At 37.8% G+C, this 19,441-nt stretch overlaps 1 protein-coding gene across 2 annotated transcripts in view; it reads right to left on the reverse strand.

Annotated features, from left to right (window-relative positions):
* kdrl (kinase insert domain receptor like) overlaps positions 1 to 18,629 on the reverse strand; it is a 57,571-nt gene extending 38,942 nt beyond the window's left edge. For both annotated transcript variants that reach the window (XM_066715122.1, XM_066715123.1), the window contains exons 1-4: positions 18,021 to 18,629; positions 7,940 to 8,036; positions 5,914 to 6,119; positions 2,678 to 2,802 (exon numbers count right to left, since the gene is read on the reverse strand). In XM_066715122.1, coding sequence (XP_066571219.1) covers positions 2,678 to 2,802; positions 5,914 to 6,119; positions 7,940 to 8,036; positions 18,021 to 18,084 — 492 coding nt within the window. In that variant the 5' untranslated portion in view covers positions 18,085 to 18,629. The remainder of the gene's footprint in view (positions 1 to 2,677; positions 2,803 to 5,913; positions 6,120 to 7,939; positions 8,037 to 18,020) is intronic.
* Positions 18,630 to 19,441: the final 812 nt, after the last annotated feature.

Raw genomic sequence — 19,441 nt, forward strand, 5'->3', positions numbered from 1 at the left:
TTTAAAAAACATGTTTTTCTCAGGCAAGAGTCAATGGAAAGCAGTATATCACTAGGATTGCTGGTGTATTTTTTGTTGTTGTTCTGAAACTCAGTCAGGAAGGAAAGAAGGAAGGAAGGAAGGAAGACAACTGGCATAGATCCACCAAAAGCAGAAGGGTCATTCATTAGCAATAAGCAAAGAACCCCCAAAAAAGAATATGAATTATACTTCACAGTGTATTGCAGTGCAGCGAAAACTATATATGAGGTGTTTGACAACATTATTAACATTGGTTTTGATAGTATGTTGGATGAGAATGGGAAGACTTATCAACATTGTTTGCCATTATGTCTTGCAAAGTTCAAGTTGTTTTATTAGTTTGACACAGAAGAAGTGGTCAGCACACACAGAGCAGTGTATACTCGCCAAGCAACGGTTACAAGTTACAAGAAATTTGACATCTCCATAATTATTATGGATTTGTGTGAAATTTGGAATCACATTCTATTCCTTATTTAATGATGTAGTATATCTGTTTTCTCTCCATTGAGCTGAAGCCATTTTGTTTAGTATGTTTCCTACACTTCCTGGACATAATGTGTAAAACAGAAAGGTTAATTTTAGAATAATGTTCTATATTAAGAAAATAGAATCTCCTCCCAACTTCCTGTCCCCACAGGAAGCAGACAACCTGTCTCCCAACTGTATCATGAGCTGCTTTGCGCAAGTGTTGCTTGTGTTTCCGCACTCACAGACTGAAGAAAACACACAAGCAACACTGCGACACTTAGGCTAGTCTGGATTCCTGAAGTGCCACCCTATGTAGTTTTCCACTCAAATAATATAATGATCCCGCCCCTTTGTTTAAACATAGATGGCAGATGTTTTTTGACACTTTAAATGCATGTCTGTTAAATGTGCAATGTATTAGCAACTGCCAGGTCAATTTTCGAAGCTCTTTACTCCAATGCCAAATGCTGTCTAATTTCGTCTGTTGGAAATGAGTGTCGTTAGAATTTACAGAATTTTTTTTTAATACTGTATACCTGTTCCCACAATTGGGGTGTAGACATAAGACTGTTCAGTTGCTTTGTGCGGTATCCCTAATTTTGAGGAACACTTCTAAATGAGCTTTTATGGAACTACTCAATGCGATCCAGCACTTGAAAGACATAAAAGTAAACTTTCAAAGCTGCTTGCTTTGTAGCTGCTGGGTGGCAAAACTGAAGGCAAAATGCCCCAAGAACAAGCAGGAACTAAATACAGCTACATTACAGGCCTGGCAGAGCATCACCAGGGAAGAAACCGAGCATTTGGACAACGCTTTGCGTTCTCCCCGGTTATTCCACATGTGTCAGATGCAGGTAAGAAATGTGCATTCAGACACACAAACAGACATGGAGGAGAGTGGACTCGACACTAAATAACCACAATAACCAAGAGATTCTTTAATGTGCAAGCGCAAACGTTTTGCCCTTCTCTCGTCGCCGGGCTGAACTCGATCTCCCCCCACCCCCCACCCCCGCTAATTTAGATTGATATAATTTGTATAAAATTAAATAATAACAAAGCTGGTTTGCATTTTAATAAATTGGAAAGCAATGTAAACACATGCAGAAAGTTTCATTTTCTTTTTATTATGACGGTGAAGTGGTACAACAGTTTTTATTATTATTATTATTATTATTATTATTATTATAACTATTTTGTATTAACACGTGCTGTACCGGTAAGTAGAATGGAAATGCGACAGTCAGAGAAGAAATGTCCCTGTGTAGCAGATGTTAAATGTGCCACTATAAACCCGGATGTGGTAAATCTACCTGAATCTATACCCTTTTACAACGCATGTGTTGCGTGATTACTATTACTTGTGTTATTGTTATGATGTTACAGTAAATCATACAGTGTATTTGTGTACATATATATCCCATAACAACATAACACACATAATAGTAATCACACAACACTTACGCTGTAATGTGTTGCATTCTGCATATATTTACCATGACAGCCTGCATGTGGTATTTGTTAGTTTTGCATATTTAATGATTAAATAAAGACTTGTTGTTTAAATGTCTTTGGTCTTATTTTGTAGCTTGATTGGATAAAACCAAGAAATATCGAGATATATATCGTGTATCGCCCAAACTTCTAAAAATATCGAGATATTATTTTTAAGTCATATCGCCCAGCCCTAGACCTAACTGTATATATAAAAAACAGGAGAAAAATATTTTCTATAGAAAACATTTTGAAAATGGCAGTGATTGCCTCAGGTGCTGGTAGCTTTCCATGACATCTTGTAGCTAATTTGATTTTTAAGATTTTTTTTTTTTTAAAGTGATTTTAGGAATTGATTTAAAAAATTTTAATCATAAGTATTACAATTTTGAATGTTTTTTATTTACTGAAATGTAAAATACTTATCCTAATAAAACAGTTTCTTGTAGCTAATTTGTAAAACAAGAACCTTATCAGAATACATGTGTATGTAATTACTCTAACTGGTGATCTTATAAATATGCTGCTGGGAGATGACTGGGGTTACTGGCCAGTCAGTATTGCAGAGTTGAAGTGCTTTTTTTGTACTTGTTTCGCTACACCTTACGTCTCCCTCCTGCTCTGTTTAAGGCTTAGAAAGTTCAGCGTGGTGACTCATGCATATGCAGTGTAAAGAGCAAAGTGTGCTCACCACCCCTAAGGTGACTGTGTAGTTAGGAGATGTCACCCTGCAGGGTATAACCAGAGCTCTGTCCGCCATCAAACTCAGAATTTTAGGGTAGTCTTTGTCCTGCTCAACAAATGGGTGTTGGTCATCTGTGGGGAAATAAGGAAAGCACATTATAGATTGCCATATTTTGCCATGTGCACACTTCTGATCATTCTTTTTCCTCAGATAGATTAGAGTATGGTTCTTCACCGCACCCATGAGATTTACTCTGGTGATCTCAGAGCTTTACCAACAGTTGCATCAGTTGGCATTCTCTTAATTGTCGGATTCAGTATGATTTGGGACTGCAGGGGTTTCAAACCATCCTCGACAGTCAAAAATAGTTAGCAGCCTTTTTTGTTTTATTTTAAACATAATTTGAGTTTGTAAGCTGAATTTTAAGCATGGAGAATGGCAGGGCTGGCACTTGACTCCAATATTTGCACAAAAGTGATATTATATACACATTATTATACACATTATAAAATATATCAATAAAGCAATGTTTAAAATCTGGTGAAGTGATGACTGTCAATATGTGATGTAGCCTAGAGGGTTCTGTAAATGTTTCAGATCAGAAAGGAGTCTAATACTTTTGGCCATTTGTCTCATGGGAACAGCCAGGTTTACATTGTAACAGATACCAGGACCAAAACCCAGAGCAGTGTCAGTTGGCCTGAATGCCTTCACTGCTGAAACTCTTCAACTCCAAGCAACAGAACTGGACCCCCCCTCCTCACCCATGCTCAGTCACTGACTAAAAGTAAAACTGAATATTTACACAACTCCTTTAGCATAATTTGTTTCGTATTTACACATCAAAGCTGAACACTCAATCCAGAGCTATCCTAATGGCTGGAATTCTCCCACAGGAGAAATAAATATCTGAACTAGAATTAAATCATCATTCTGTCCAAACACTCCCAGCCTTGGAGAGCTTTAAAACAAAAAGAAACAACCCTGCAATGGAACTGTTATACATCAGCATATTGACAATGGCTGAGTAGCGATTGGACCATTTATTGCTGGTAACTTCAAAGACAAAGGAATGCGTTAGGAAAATAAATACTGTAGGTCGTGTTTAGCTGAAGATCTCTATTGCAAATATTTAAGCTTTGTGCTGTAATGGTGGGACTATCTTATTAAAAATAAACATTGAAATCATACAATAAACAATGGAAGGGGTCAAATAAGTGGCTGGTTAGACTAAACATGGGCTACCAGACTGTCAGAGAGCCAGGGCAGATAGTCTGCGGATGTGGTTTCTGTTCAGACAAGAAGCAGTAAGTCCTAATCAAGGCTGTCGTGATTGAGGTCTTATGAACAGTTGTCAGAAGGTCAGCTGAATAGCGGGGGCTGTCTTTTCACAAGCCTTCTTTCCTTAGAGAAGAACTCGCTTACTGTCATCCGATAACAGGCCCCAGCTTTTGATTCTACCCATTTTAAAATATCTATACTTTCAAAAACACAACACAATCACAAAAGAAGGCTGCAGCATTTCTACACTTTATTCTGAAAAGTTGCCAAAGATGGTGTTTTGAATACAAACAAATTTGTTCATGTATTTGATTGATTGAGAATTCTTGTGCTTTTTTCCTGTACTGGCCTTTGTGAAACACAGTATGGGCAGTGATACACTTCAGTAGGTTTGTATTTCGGGTCAAATCATTGCTAGACTGAAATAACAACCACAGCATTTCTCACTTTCCCTGACTGTTGATTTTAGGAAAATCATTCTGTTCAAACCAGTATAAATGTTTTCAAAATGTTTTTTTGTTTTTTTAAACTCCCTAAATATGACAGACATTTGTATACGTCATTCAGTGCATGGAAATATTTAAAACTGATGTGGTATAAAAAATGTCCTATCTCTTGTGTTTCTTTATGATACTTCCTTATTTGTTTTTGTATAAATTATTTTGTTATTTTAGTAAAGACCTTGCAACTCTCACAGCCTTTTCGAGTGAAGTTCAAGTGTGCCAAAGAAGTTCAGTTGGGTCAGTCTACATTTGCAAGTGAGAGAGCTCTGCCAGTAGTTTGGGAGACAGTTAAGACTGACGTGTCAGAGCTCTGGGGAAACTGGAAAAACAGAAGCAATTACAGGAAATAATAGTTAATGACCAGGGCTTCCGCTATAATCACACTCTCATTCTCAAGTCAAGAAGAAGGCTGTCAAAAAATGAATGTCTTCCTTTCTGCAAAAGATAGCATTCTCTCAGCAACTTCATTTCGGCTCCGGTAGAGGCCTGTTAATTAAACCTCAGTGCGCCGAGTCATATATCAGTAATTAAGGACAATCAACTCTGACAATTTTTTTGAAAGATTTATTGCTCTGTTGTTGGATAAATCAAGGGTGGGATTTATTTTTTTGTTGTTTTTGAAATGTTCATGCAGGAAGAAGTAGGATTATTCACTGACCTAGGTACAGCCCCAGCTTATAAAGAGCAGTAGTTATTTGACTGTGGGACTGTTTAGACTGGAGTTGGGCAGCATTAAAATTACAAATGCCTATACTGATAAGAAATTAATTATAATTAAGATCAGGAAAGGATTTAAAAATAAAAATAAAAATACATTCCTCAGTAGAGTGGGAAATGTAATTCCCTACAACCCTGTTCTAATCATAAAACAAAATGAAATAACTGTTTGTCACAAACTTCGACTTAAGTGTATGATTCAAGTTTAAGTGTCATGATATTCCAACAAGGAATTCCTATAAAAGCTTTATTTTGATGTCTAACTTATAGCCTCCTGGTATGACATCACTTCACTTTTTACTCTTTCTTTTCATTTAATCAGGGGCTGGGTGTTCTGCCCCGTCCTAAAATTGCCACAGCCCAGAATGTATATGAATCTAAAACAACTTTAGAAGTTATTAGGTATGATGACTGCCATGTCCCTCTGAAGTGACAGAAAAATGTTTTATTTGAGGAATAAGCACATACACATTGACAGCAACACTGGATCGGACTGACGAATGTGCATAAATACATTTCGTCTTCTCCCTGTTAGTGGAGTGCACAATTGTAGGAAATCTCCCCCCTCAGTTGAACCAAGAGGTCCTTAAAGGAAAAGTGTGACACGTTCATGACCAGGAGACCCATTAGGTAGTGGCAAAACGTTCAGCACTGTTTTTTTGTTTGAAGCCTAAACAATGTTAAAAAGGCCAAGGACCGTTTTTAAAAACATGGATGCAGCAGCATTGATTTCTCTCTTACCTTTCACATAGAGGTATGTGTGCCTGGCTACGTCCAGGGTTGCATCTGTGTATCTGCAGGTGTAGGAGCCAGTGTCAGAGTACTGCAGGTCTCGCAGCGTGAGCTGGCTGCAGTGACTGTGTGCCCCCCGGTCACAGAGCTCCTCCTCGATCTCCACCTTTGGGTCGGTCAGCGAGGGCACAGTCCAGTTCATGCGTGCCGAGCCCCTGCCATCAACACACATAACACTCGTTACACTGCTTAAAATGATCACACAACAGGCATTGATGTAGTTTTTGCTGCAAAGGGAGAAATAAACGATTCTCCGCCTGACTACGTTTGTCCATCTCTACTCAAAAACCCTGAATTGTGGAGTCTCAATTCTGAATCACCTGATGGAAAGAATACTGATTCTGAAAAACTGGTTCAGAATTCTTCATTTTTCTTCTGCTATATGCACTGTATTGTTTGTCAAATTTGAACCACGTATCCAACCTTTCATTTTTTCTAATGATGATGTGATTTAAACTGATATCTAGTTAATTATGGGCTTGGGTGCCAATGTTAGTTTTTTATTTATTTGTTTGCAAAGTATTTGAATGTGACCCACTTCAAAAAGTGTCATTAAACAGTAAAACTTTCACATGGGAACATGGGGCAAGGGGGTGATGTGTTTTGGAACAGCACATTTCAAACGATATATTATTGGATCTCCCCAAGGATTAGAAAATATCTGACATACCGAAGTCTGTGCTTGAGATATGACAGGTCAGGGTCCACAAACACACACAATGTCACTTAGGCATTACCTTTTAGGGAAGCATTGTATTGGGATTGTTTACAAAAGTTCGAATTCCTTACATGATCAGAAAGTGATGCAATCCACAATCTCACAAGACCCTTCATTTTACAGAGTATGAGTCATCATGTCGGTGGTGTGCCATTTTCTATTTTCAATACTACCAAAAAGACAGGGATAGGGGACAGAGAGGGGAAATGGACAAGGCTGTCGCTGAGGTGGTCTACATCATCACAGGTCACACTAGTCATGCTGTATAGGAATAGCTGCTTATTTATCATCAAAACAGGTCACATACCCACATGCTCACCCAGTAGGCCCTAAATGGTGGTGAGGAATAAAGAGTAAGCTTTGGTAAAATATGACCCCCCCACACATACACAATCATACTCCTAAGCATTTTAAGTTACCAACTGACAGACAATGTACGATTGAGGGGGTCCTGTTTTTACTAACTGATGTTTGACTGCTAGCTTGCTTGATTTAATCGGGCCCTGGAGTGAAGAGTCATGGGTTCAATCCCAGGTAGGGGATACTGTGGTTGCATCAGTAAAAAAAAACAAAAAAAACTGCCATATAAATTGGTAATTGTATGTCAAAATAATGTGATATATTGTAACAATTCTAAGTTGCCTAGATATGAAATGTAATCATAATTAATATCCCTTCATTTTAAGGAGGATAAGTTACTAAAAACAAAAAATCCGGCAACCTTGTAAAATCCATCTCTTTAGTGTATCTGTGATAGAGAGCAGAAAGTAAGAGCACCTGGCTCTCAACCAGTACAGACTTCCTGCCGCTCTGAGTAAAAATCATGAACCTGTTGCTTTTATGAGAGAATTCCAAGATAAACAGGGAACATGGCTTCATTTCTACATGAGGTAATGCAGGAAGTGGCCTCAGAACAACTAGTATGTAAGATGGGTGTTTAATTGTACCACTCCACAGGAATGCTGTTGCTCTGAATGGAAGTAACACATGATGCTCCGAGTCTAAAGAGAATCTCAACATCAAGAATTCCTCATTTTTGGAATTGTTGTTTTGTGTAAGTGCCCGTATGTGAGCTGGGAAGAAATTGTAAATGTGGGCAAGATTGTAAATATACATGGCTAATTAAGAGCTTTCCTTATTTTGCACACTGCAGAGAACAAGCCTGATTATAACTGTTCAGCAAGGAAGAAGCAACACATCCATTCTCTGCAGAAAGAGTGGGATTGTGTGAATGTTATAAGCGATGCTCTGCTGTACCTGCATGTCAGTGTGATGGAGCTCCCAGCCGCGGTTACATGTTCCTTGTCTGAGGGGTGCAGCTGTGGTGCAGGCAGATTCAACCTATCCACCAACCCTGGGACAAAAACAAAGCAAAACACATACGCTGTCAAAACACACTTTCAGGCGCAATTAAAACTAGATCAAAACAGGACGTCCTGTATTGTAACAGCCTTACAATGGGATGTAAGAAGCCACACAAATACATGTCTTTCTATAATCTGATTTCATTTATTTTAAATGCAGCACTTTTATTTACAATCTTATTTGTTTTGTAGTTAAATTGTACCTTTAAAGTTGCATATTGAAAAACAAGTCATTCAGTTTTGTCTTGAAATTTCCAGACCCTATGCATATGCTTTTTCTTCTTTCAGTTTATTTAAATTAAATCAAATGAGACGACTTGTGTTTATAATGTATATCAGCAGTGATTTCCTGTATTCCTGTATATTTTTGTACTGTTATGATTATTTTGGTATATTTCACTTACATCTGGCTAAATAAATTTGCAGTGCTGTTCAGACAGAGGTAGACGTAGCAGAGTAATGAGTGTTATTAAGCCCATGTGTTGTGAATATGGCAGGCAGCTGTGTTCCTGACAAAGACAACCCTTGCCCTGCATGGTCAAGTGTATCAGCAGCTGTGCGATCTAAGCTGTGAAGGACTTAGTTTGGCCCAGATGAGCATATATCAAAATGTTTAGCTTTTTTAAGAGAGCAGAGAATACCAGAATACCATTGCTTTTCATCTTTCTTTTATTAAGCTAGATAAATGTTATGTTTCTCCTCTCTTTAGAATTCCAGATTCCATTGCTTGTTTTCTGGCAGGATCATCTTTTGAACAGACTTGGTCAGAAAGTGATTTTGAACAATTTAAATTTTAAATTTAAATACCTACTTCCTCTAGCTATTTGTGGGGTATAGAGGTTATATGGAGTCAACCTTTATCGATTTCACTCTCTGTGCATTGCAATTAAAACAAGCATGTTCCCTCTGAGGCATCAGTTGAGATCAGAAACTCAGTGTAACCAATATCCAGGAGTCTCCTTTTTTTGGAAGAATATATACTCCACTAGTACATTGAGTGTACACTACACTAACCACCATAGCACATGGCCTCCCACTTAAAAAAAAGCATGCACATATGTTTTCATGCATGCAGAACCTTTCTTTCAAAAGTATTTATACTAATCTTGGATCAAGGACCTTAAAATTACTTATAACTAGGTACTGTTACTTACTATTTGAACTAAGAATGCTCTGCATTAATCAGGATTATATGCAAAACACAAAACAACAAGGTTATCTAGAAAGAGAGTCTATATGGTCCTCAAAGATTTTCACAACTGATATGCTATAAATAATGTAAAAATGATGATTCATGGTAGGATAAATTCCCTTGAAATGTACACTTGATGCAACAGTTAGCCATTCAGCTGCCTTCTCCTACATACTGCGCCAGGTTTGAATACCTTAATTCTTCTTACATTGGCTTCTCAATCTTTCATGTACTTTCTTATAAAATAAATGATGTGTCCTGTAATGGTACCATACTGATATTATATGAACTATGACGTGGACATGACAATAGTGGGACGTGTCTGTATTTTCATTGCCTTGGTTTTGACCCTTCAGAGGTGTGAAGGACATAGAGGTGCTGTGTCTATGCTGCTTGTCTCTGCCTGTTTTGCATTGGAAGATAAAAAACAGGAGGTGGAGCTTCTAACTGAGGTGGTTTTTATACTAGTGTTTTCTTTACTGTGCCGGAGTTTTACAATCATGAGCTTGTGAAAAAAGGGGGGTGGGCTATAAATTCAGCCAATTGAATGCAATGACAAATGCTAAAGATATGGACAGGAAATGCATATTTGCTGTATTATACATGCAACAGGGAATGTGACTTCCTTCATATGACAGAGTATAACTCCCAAATGGCTGGTATATTGTTATTCTGCTGCTTAGTCATCAAGCCATTTACGTTACACATTAAATTGTATGTGTATTGTCTACTAGGAAAATGGTATAATTCTTTATGTAACTCTGTTGCTGCGGAACACAATAGTGTGTCATAAGCATTGCGATCATCACCCCTCCCCCAGCACATGGCCTGCTATTCTGCCCTGGAAGTTGAAACAGCTGTCTTCCAAGAATGAACTACCCCTGCCAATGTTGGCACTTAATATTAACTTCCTTTTGAAATGTTATAAAATCACTGTTTTCACAGTCTTAGTTTACTCTCAGTGAAGGGATGTCACTGAAACCTATGCATCACATGCATTTGTGAACTAGAACACAGTACATTAAAAAATGTATTTGTTTAGTCTTCTGTTGAAATATGTACCTAAGCAGTCCTTTTTAAAATAATTAAAATATTGGTTTATAAAAATATTGTAATGCAATTCTATTCAATTAAAATAATGCAAACTGTGTATACCTCAATTAATTAAATTAAATACTGCAAGGGAATGAATCAATAAACACATAAACAAACAAGCAATCAAACTGAATGTAGCCATAAGTTATCAAACAATTAAATAACATCATAAAGAATCTGGGTTTGGAATGAAAACTCTTTCTCATCAAAGGCTCAAATGTGGTAGCCTATATTGGCTTTGTGTAATGTACCTAATTTGTTACCCACAAATGAATCCCAGAATGCAGTGTTTTTTGGAAATGCACTTGTTCCCATTAGAACTTACGTTATATTACGTGAAGAAAAAATCCTAGAAGAACTTGCTGCTTGGGTTAACAGTAGGCGCTTACAGGAAGCAATCACATCCCACTGCCATATTAAAAGTCACTGTTGACCACTCTACAATTACCACCACAATCACCACTGCAACATTCATACCCCAACATTATCAGTAACCATAAGTAAGACGGCGCTGCATTTCACATTTCAGGACCACATCGGTCTCCTCCCTAATTTAATACTCCTTCAGTTACTGATTTGTTTTCTGAAAAAGCTTCAGAGGGAATGAAACAGAGGCACTCCCCATTATCCACAGCACTACTGAAATCGCACAGATTCTAGCTCTCCGTGAACTGGCGGGTTTGGATTCCTGGAGTCGAAAGAGAAAGGGAGAGAAGAATAAGGATAAGAAAACTGTTGGTTGTGTTGACAAGGGAGGCAAAACCCTGCTTTCTGTTAGGGAACTATTAGAAAATGCAACAGCAGAAGACAACAGAAAAACCAAAGCGTTTCTGCCACACTTCCAAGAGTAGAAATAAAACCAGTACTAGACCCTTTCAGACTTCATAATTGTGTTCATCCATGCTAATCATGTAATATTTATTTAAAAAGCATGAAATCCATGTACCGCACTAAGTACTATACAGTCATGATGATCAGTTTACACAATAGCCTCATCTGATTCCAAGTTTCCTTAGAATCAGGTCCGAATAGGGAAATCGGCATACTGTTTATGCAATGTAAACTTGGAAACATGTAAAAAGCAAATCAGTGAACATAACCGTAAGAAAACCCAGATGAAGAATGTTTCTTTTCATCAAAACGTACAGTTTGAAGCTTCACCTTGTTTCAGTGAGGCTTACTTAATTTAAGACACACTGTAAATACCACTAAATTTATAATTCTGTCATCTGCTTGATTGTGTTGTTTCTGAGCAAGCTAAGGAAGAAAGCAAGCTTTTTCCATTCTTTCTATCTGCACTTACTGTACAGCACCCCAAATAAAACATGTTGCATTACAAGGAGAAGGATGGCCACCTCACTTATGAGTTAGGTTTTTGTACCAAATACAATCACACGATGAGTAATGCTAGGTGATAGGTCCCTTGCAAATGTACTGCAGAAGCCTCTCTCTGACTACACAAGGAAATCCCATGTCACAACCCTCCGAGTCACAGAAATAATTTACGGAATTCCCTTATCTGCGGTTGGTACAGAACCCACGGTGCTTCCCGTCTCTCCAGCGATCTCCGCGAACACACGCTATAGCCCTTGGCATGAGGGCCACAGCAATCTCTGGGGTGGAGGAGGCGGTGGGCTTTTCTGTCCTCAAGGCAACAGTAACAATAAATACAACGCTGTGCCATGACCTTGCCTCATACTCTTTCTAATTCGGATCCCTTCACTTAAAAACAAAACACCCTAAAATACTTACGGAACATTCTGCAAAAAAACCCTTAAAACTCCAAAACAAAATAAATGTGAGCCATCTCCACAAATACAGTAACACAGCACAGCATGAGAAAACAAAGCATTCACATGCTCACATTTTGTTTCTTGTTCAGAACTTCTTGGTTTAAAAATAGTAACAGTAATAAATCCAAAATCTTTCAGAAATACAACCAGAAAGTCTAAACTATGTTGTATTACATTTAATTGAGGGGCCTAATGACTGTGCCAAACTGTAAACTGTTCTGTACTTTTTACCAATGGTGTACTCCTCTGTGGCAGCTTAATGGAGGTTTATTGCTCACAATGCAGGATGTTTCCATCAGTATTTCATGGTACATTGTCATTAGGGCCAGATATTCAAACCAGGACAAAACAAATATAGAAAAATAGAAGAAATACAATGTCCAACCAGAGGACAGCTCTCCTCCAGCAATAACAAGCACCTGCCAAAACAAAAAAGGTGTTTGCACTGTGTAACTGGGCTTGATCTAGACAGAGGGGAGTGCATTCTTATTCCATGGAGGATACCCACAATGGCTGCACATTTTTTCTTTGAATAGCAAGGTTAAGACAACAATACTTAGAAAACATGTTATTAGCCTGTGGATTAATCTTCAGAGATTAAAAAAAACACACAGTACACCCACAGAGGAATGTGCCCGACCCATTTGGGTGGCCCCTGCTGTTAAAAGCTCTGATGCATAGACAATGACCAAGGACAGTGCTATTTTCAGATAACAATGTCACACCACTTGATTTCTATTGAATATCTATTTTCACATTTGTATGTTACATGTGGTTGCAGTGCATTAGAGCTTCCACATGTGCTTTCTGGATACGGGTAAACCTGTGCTTTAGCCCTGTTTTTTCCACTGTGGACTTACAGAGTGAAGTAAAGAAATTGCATGAATTAGTAGTGCTGAGGTGCAACTTGAGATTCCAAATTTCTGTATTAGAAAAACAATATATATCTTTCTTTTTTTATTGAACTCCACTTGAATGAAAATATCATTAACATAAACATATATATCTGCTATATTGCTGGTTAATGCAAGCCTCATCTAAGCTTCAGTGAGTTTAATCTTCTCGTAACAAACCTGCCAAATTATTAAAGAACTGTCCTTTCCAAGAATCCATCGTGACCGCAGAAGAAGTAGAGATGTGAGCATGCCAATAACAACAAGCCTGGCTGTATTTCATCAACGAAAAACACTGAGCTGTCTTGTTTTGGCAGTAGCCTCTCAGAAACATTACTTGCTCTTTTAACTGCATGTTTAAACAGAGATATTTACGAGACCTGCGCTTTCTGATTTTAAAGGATGGGTTCTGTGTGTGTTTGTCTGACCTTCGGCTATCAATCTGATCCCTGACTGACAGTTTAAGTGCCAACATTGGGGGGGGAAGAAAGCAAGAACCTTAAATTGTTACTGAAGATCAAGTGAGGTCTGTCAGATAAAAACAGTCAGCTCCAAAGGGTTTAGTTTCAGGCCGAGTCCATAGCTTCCAAACATCTTCTGTGTTTAAAGGTGAAACACAACACTAAGCATAGTTAACCAAGTTATGTACACAGATTGTAGGCTAATTAAGCTAACTAATTGTGTCGCAGCGTATTTTAAGGCCTTTGACAGCTGGATTATACTTTCAAGCTTCCCTCATTATTATCTGAAACCACTGAAAGAAAACTTGGCTACTACAATACAACCAACTGTGGCATGATGCAATTTAGTCTCCAAATCTGGTGAATCAGTCGACCTAAAACCATGTGTGATTTAAAATACACTGAATATTCTTCTTCTTCTTCTTCTTCTTCTTCTTCTTCTTCTTCTTCTTCTTATTATTATTATTATTATTAATGGCTATTGGACACTGGTGTTATGACTGCTATGTATGGTTACATCTGCTTTCCAGTTGGAGCTTGTGCATCATTCACGTAATAATGACAAAGAGAACAATTATTATAATTATCTTTTCCTCCTCCTACAACTCTTAATAAACATCCTTATGGAATCAAAGCCCAGCATTCATCAAAACCAACCAACATCCCTGAGCCAGTACAGGCAGTCAGTCTGAAATAAGAAACAGCTTCTGACCTTTGTGTGCTGGTCCGTGGTTTTTATTATTTGAACATCTGCTTATATGTAATTACCACATAGTGCCGGTGAGATTTTATGGGCTGCAATTTCCAGTATGCAGAAACAGGGGGCAAACAGCCCACTGGTGTCCTCCACTGTGGACTGCCCACTATTTGCCCACACTGGAAAATAAGAATTTACATCTTAAAAATGCTAGAACAAATACTTTCATAATAACAAGCTGCTTTCACCAGGGTTACAGATTTTTGGGCTGTGATTACTGCTGACTCCACAGAGTGAGCAAGTTAACAGATGTTATATCTGTATACATATTGCCCATTAAGAAGACAATGCCCAATTCCTAGGTCTGATAATAAATTATTCCCACATTAGAAAAAAATATTCTTTTTCATTTGTGGAGGGAAGTCAGTCTTTCCCGTCTCTCAATATCGGTGTCTAAGATCCAGATCTGTCTGGCCTTGATTTGGGTAAAACAAAGGAATGAGGAACTTCCCCTGATCACAGCATCAGCATTCATTACATACTGTCTCGGCCCCAGACTGGTCTGAATCACCCAGACTCCTTTGTGGGGCATTGGAATATTTCGGTCTCCTGGATTTCAGTGCGGTAAATTAGTTAAATGTGTTGGAAAAGTAGTTTCAGGATGCTCTACATCTGTCTCAACTCTCCCCCTTCCCCCCCACTACCACACACCCTCTGTGTTCTGGCCTGAGAGGGGTGTTGTCCAAAACATTTACAAAAGGTGGATGGGAGAACACTGTTCCCAGCACTGTGATGTTATCAGAAACCACAAACAAGCACAGCTCAGGGAAAGGCTGTCGTGAAAGTGCCAACAGTTCAATCTATACATGTATTTAATTCTGTCCGTGGTAGCAGATAGGTGTTTTATTTCTCTTGTTGGCCCGGGATTAGTGTGAAATTAAGCTTAACTGCTGGATGCTGCTGCTGATACTTGAATAGAGCCCGTGTATGACTATATCAACCAATTCCATTCTGCAAGAGCTTATCACCCTGATCCAGTGATTACTATTTTAATCTTTTAACTACACCTAGTATCAGTTTGGTAGTGGCAGTGTCAAGGCGACATAAAAGACAATTCCTGTAAAATCATGATGGCCCACATTTTTTCTTTAAGAGTGAGAGAGGGAAAAAAAGTAATAGAAAACACCATATGTTTTCTTTAAAATCTCTGCTTAAAACAACATGGGCAGACTGAAGGAAAACAAAAGGTATGGATCCTTGTCTTGTGTAATATCAAAAGCAGTGGTGCATACCAAGAAGAATGAAATATTTGCTAATAATGAAATCAGTGTGGGTTTATCTGTAAGGCATTGAATTGAGGCATAATTTCACATGTATTATTGGTATTTAAGCAGTAATACCAGGCATAAAAGGGAGTTAGGAGGGATTATTGTGCTGCTATATTTACTAATGAATCCAAGATGTACTTTTAGTGCACATAAATCACACAAATAAACGTTTTTTTGTGTTTTCATGTATCTTTGAAAAGAATTAGGATTATTATTATTTGTTGCACTAATACAAGTGATAGTTTTATTAGATTTTTAGATGACTAAACCAGTTTTAAATGATCATAAGTGAATCTAGGAATGTTTTCCGGTTTCCCTGGGTGCTGCTCATACATGTCCTTAAGTATAAGGACGGTCTCTAATCGCAGGCGTTTCTGGTCATATATAAATCATATGCTGGAAAATTATGTAAGCCCCTGGGATTCACTAACTTTAAAAAAAAAGTAACGAGAGTTTTTCAGGCATGTATACCCCTTGCATTGCTAGTTTGTGACATTTACAACTGACATGAGCACATTTGTAGGTTTAAATACCTGACCTTTATGAACTACAGAAGCAGGCATCTGATGACAAACCTGAAACACATGTTGCTTGTTGCACATTTTTTATTCATTTGGTGTAAACCACACGGCTCCGCAGTAGCTAATGATTACAGTAGCGGTATCACTAAAAACAATGGGTTTCTCTTTTCCTCCTGACTGTTGTCCTAAGACACCGGAGGGTTAGCACAAATACTTAGGGCTAGGCTAAATGGAAGAAGCTGAGGAAGCCGAGAGACGGATCTTAGCACAGGTAGCAGGTCACGTTTCCTTGACCTCTGCAAACAAGAACAATTCCAGGGTGCCTCCTGTCTCTCTGTCCACTTCCTTACTGCGTCTTTCCCACGCTCGCCAACAACAGAGGAACATCGAAGGAAATCTACTTGGAAATGCCATTGACAAAGCAAGAAAATTGAAAATAGTCATGAAGGGGCTGGCTGTATTTCCTTTGTTTGGAATCAGATCGGATGCTGTTTATTTAGAAAGCTCTGGTCAGCACAAGACGGTGCACAATACAGAACAGAGAACCACCCCCACTGTGTACTAGTACAGGAGAGCCAGCAGCATTGCCCACTAGAAACAATGGATTATCTCAATTTTAACAGGAATCTAACAAACTCAAGATATTTAGGAACATTTCCAGATCTGCCATATGTTTAAGTGAGAGCATTGCGGTGGCTCACACATATGTTTTCCTTTACTAACAAAGTTAAAACCATGTTCATAGAAAGAAGCTATGTCTGTGTATGTGTGTGTGTAGGGGGTGGTGCCTAATCTAATCCAAAATACATGTAATGAACAATCAACCGTTTGTATACTTTGTCTGTTTTTAATTACATGTCCCAAAGTAATTTTCTCTTATACCTTGTGTTAGAATAGAAATGGTTACTCGATCAAAGTAACCAATTCTAAGAGTATCAGAGAACATTTTTCTAGACTATTTGGTGAATTTTGCAACCTCTGTCTAGCTCTATATTTTATGCAAATTTCCGTTTATAAGGTAATTATGTAATTAACCCTACTTTACCACTATTAGTGGTACCCAACATAAACAGACAATCCATCCACAAATCTCAGCCCACCACCTAGAAATGCCATGATCACCAAACTTCTAAAGCAATCTTCAGGTTTCCAAGCATCTTATTAATTGTAAAAATAGTGGAAACACACCCCACCTACTGGAGACAATATGAACTTGTAGTTGTAACAGTACAATTGCAATTATTAAACCTTTGATAAGGAATATTCCCAGTTCAGTTATAATAGTTGGCACTGTACGATGTTTAACAATACTAAAATAAGATAAATAATACAACATGTTGATTATATTTAAGTAAATACATTAATAAATTATAGTATAGATATATTAAAGGGGGTTACATCAAAAAGCGGAATGTAAGATAACATGTAGTATCGAGCAAGCAGAGGTTTGGTTTCATGCTGATACCATATCTACCTCAAGTTATAGCTACAGCTACTTGGGACGTTCCGAGACCTCTATAAAGGCCTCGAAAATGGCTATTTCAATTTAATATCACGTTAATATAAGGTTGCGAATTCTGTACTTTCTTGTTGGTCACAAATGTTGCTTTTAATTGGTTGACATTTTATAAATTATTGTTATTGGTAATTCAACTTTTTGTTCAAGGTTGCATTTTCTTAGATGCAATTTCTAATAAATATTCAATTGAAATACAATGTGAAATTAATATTAACAATAATAATAGTATTTTAAGTGAAAACGGAGCAACGTGTTTTTCTTTATTCAAGGCACGTAAATATGTGTTATTAATCTGAATATCAAGTCTCGCTGTTTTCGTAGTGGACAGGTATAGACGGAGTGGCGCTGCATACATTCATTTGAATAGGTTATTTTTTAAGGAGCCATCCATCGTACAACCTGATCTACAGGGATTAAAATCTTATCAAATTCATTTACAACAATTGTTTACTTAATAATAAATAAATCCACTTACCACAGACGCAGGTGAGTCCATGAAGCATAGCGATTGCCAAAACCGCACAGTGTACTGGGGGCATTCTGGTGCCAGGAAGTAATCCCGTTACTTCCAAAACGGTGGTGCTTTCCAGTAGTGCTTAACTGGCGAATTTCAATTAAAAGTTTTTCTTGATATAATATTATTATTTATCTTAATCCAAAGGACAGGAAAAAACGATATTTGTTGTATCCTTGAGGTAAAATGCTTGGCTTCTGGAACCGAAAGTTACATTCCAGAACCTTTCAGAATTCCACGCATGACTTTTTGTCAGAGGAGCTCCAAACCCAGTTCAAAAGACCAGCTCTTGTTTGCGAAAATGTCGGTTGTGTCTTTGCTTGTGGGACTTTAGCAAGGACCCGGAGAGATGACCCGGCTCGCGGGGGCAGGTGCTGCGGTTTTCTCTTTCCTCTCTCAGTCAAGTGATGGGAATCTAACCGAGCGCTTTGGGCGTCTAATTCCCCACAGTTAACGCTCCAAAACGCATCCCTGTTTGTTTCTTTAAAAATACAAAGGACGACAAAAAAATCAGCTCTGCAATAATGACTGAATTAATTCATTGCCGAATCTCCGCGATATTGTTTTCCCGTCAGTTTTCAGCTCTGGGCTGTTTGTTCAGTGCTGAAATCCTTTATAGTGAAAAACAGAGGAAGGAGGTAACGTCACAATTTCTGCAGTCGCGATTGCTACCACTTTGACATGACGCCACTTCAGCAGAGTTACTTCATCGTTACATATAAAAAATGGTTGTATATTGATATAGGCTACACTATATATATATGTGTGTGTGTGTGTGTGTATATATATATATATATATACACATATTAGAATTATCTCTAAACAAGTTACATACAACATGCAATACAATATTTTTCAATCAGTCTAAAGGTGCCTATCACCGAAGCTTAAAGTTAGGGTAATAGTTTTAGCTTCATGCATTCACACCCTTCATTTGAAACATTGTAACTCAGATAATTATTGAATTTGTCACTCTTTACAATAATGGACACCAGTCCTTAATTAATTCATTTACAAATATCACATTAATACCTCATGCACTTCATCTGAGTTCTGCTGTTAGGTTTATGGATGTTAGGGTTATGGATAAGGTTACACACTAGGTTTAGGGTTTGGGCTTATACATGTGATCAACATCAGAACTCAGTGGAAGTACATTGGGCATTCATATGTTATTCCTATGGGATTCATACAGTAATTAATTAGGAACTGGTGTCCATTATTGTAAAGTGTTACCTAGATACTTGTCATTAAACTATACATTTTCAGTGGTAGCTGAAGTTTACACACATCCTATCTTAGTTCAATCAATCTGAATCTTCAGTTTTTTCTGCAAACTTGATATCACTGATAAATACATATAGTTTAATGTTCAATGATGA

This window comes from Amia ocellicauda, chromosome 10, assembly GCF_036373705.1.
Source record: "Amia ocellicauda isolate fAmiCal2 chromosome 10, fAmiCal2.hap1, whole genome shotgun sequence".
Classification (NCBI taxonomy): domain Eukaryota; kingdom Metazoa; phylum Chordata; class Actinopteri; order Amiiformes; family Amiidae; genus Amia; species Amia ocellicauda.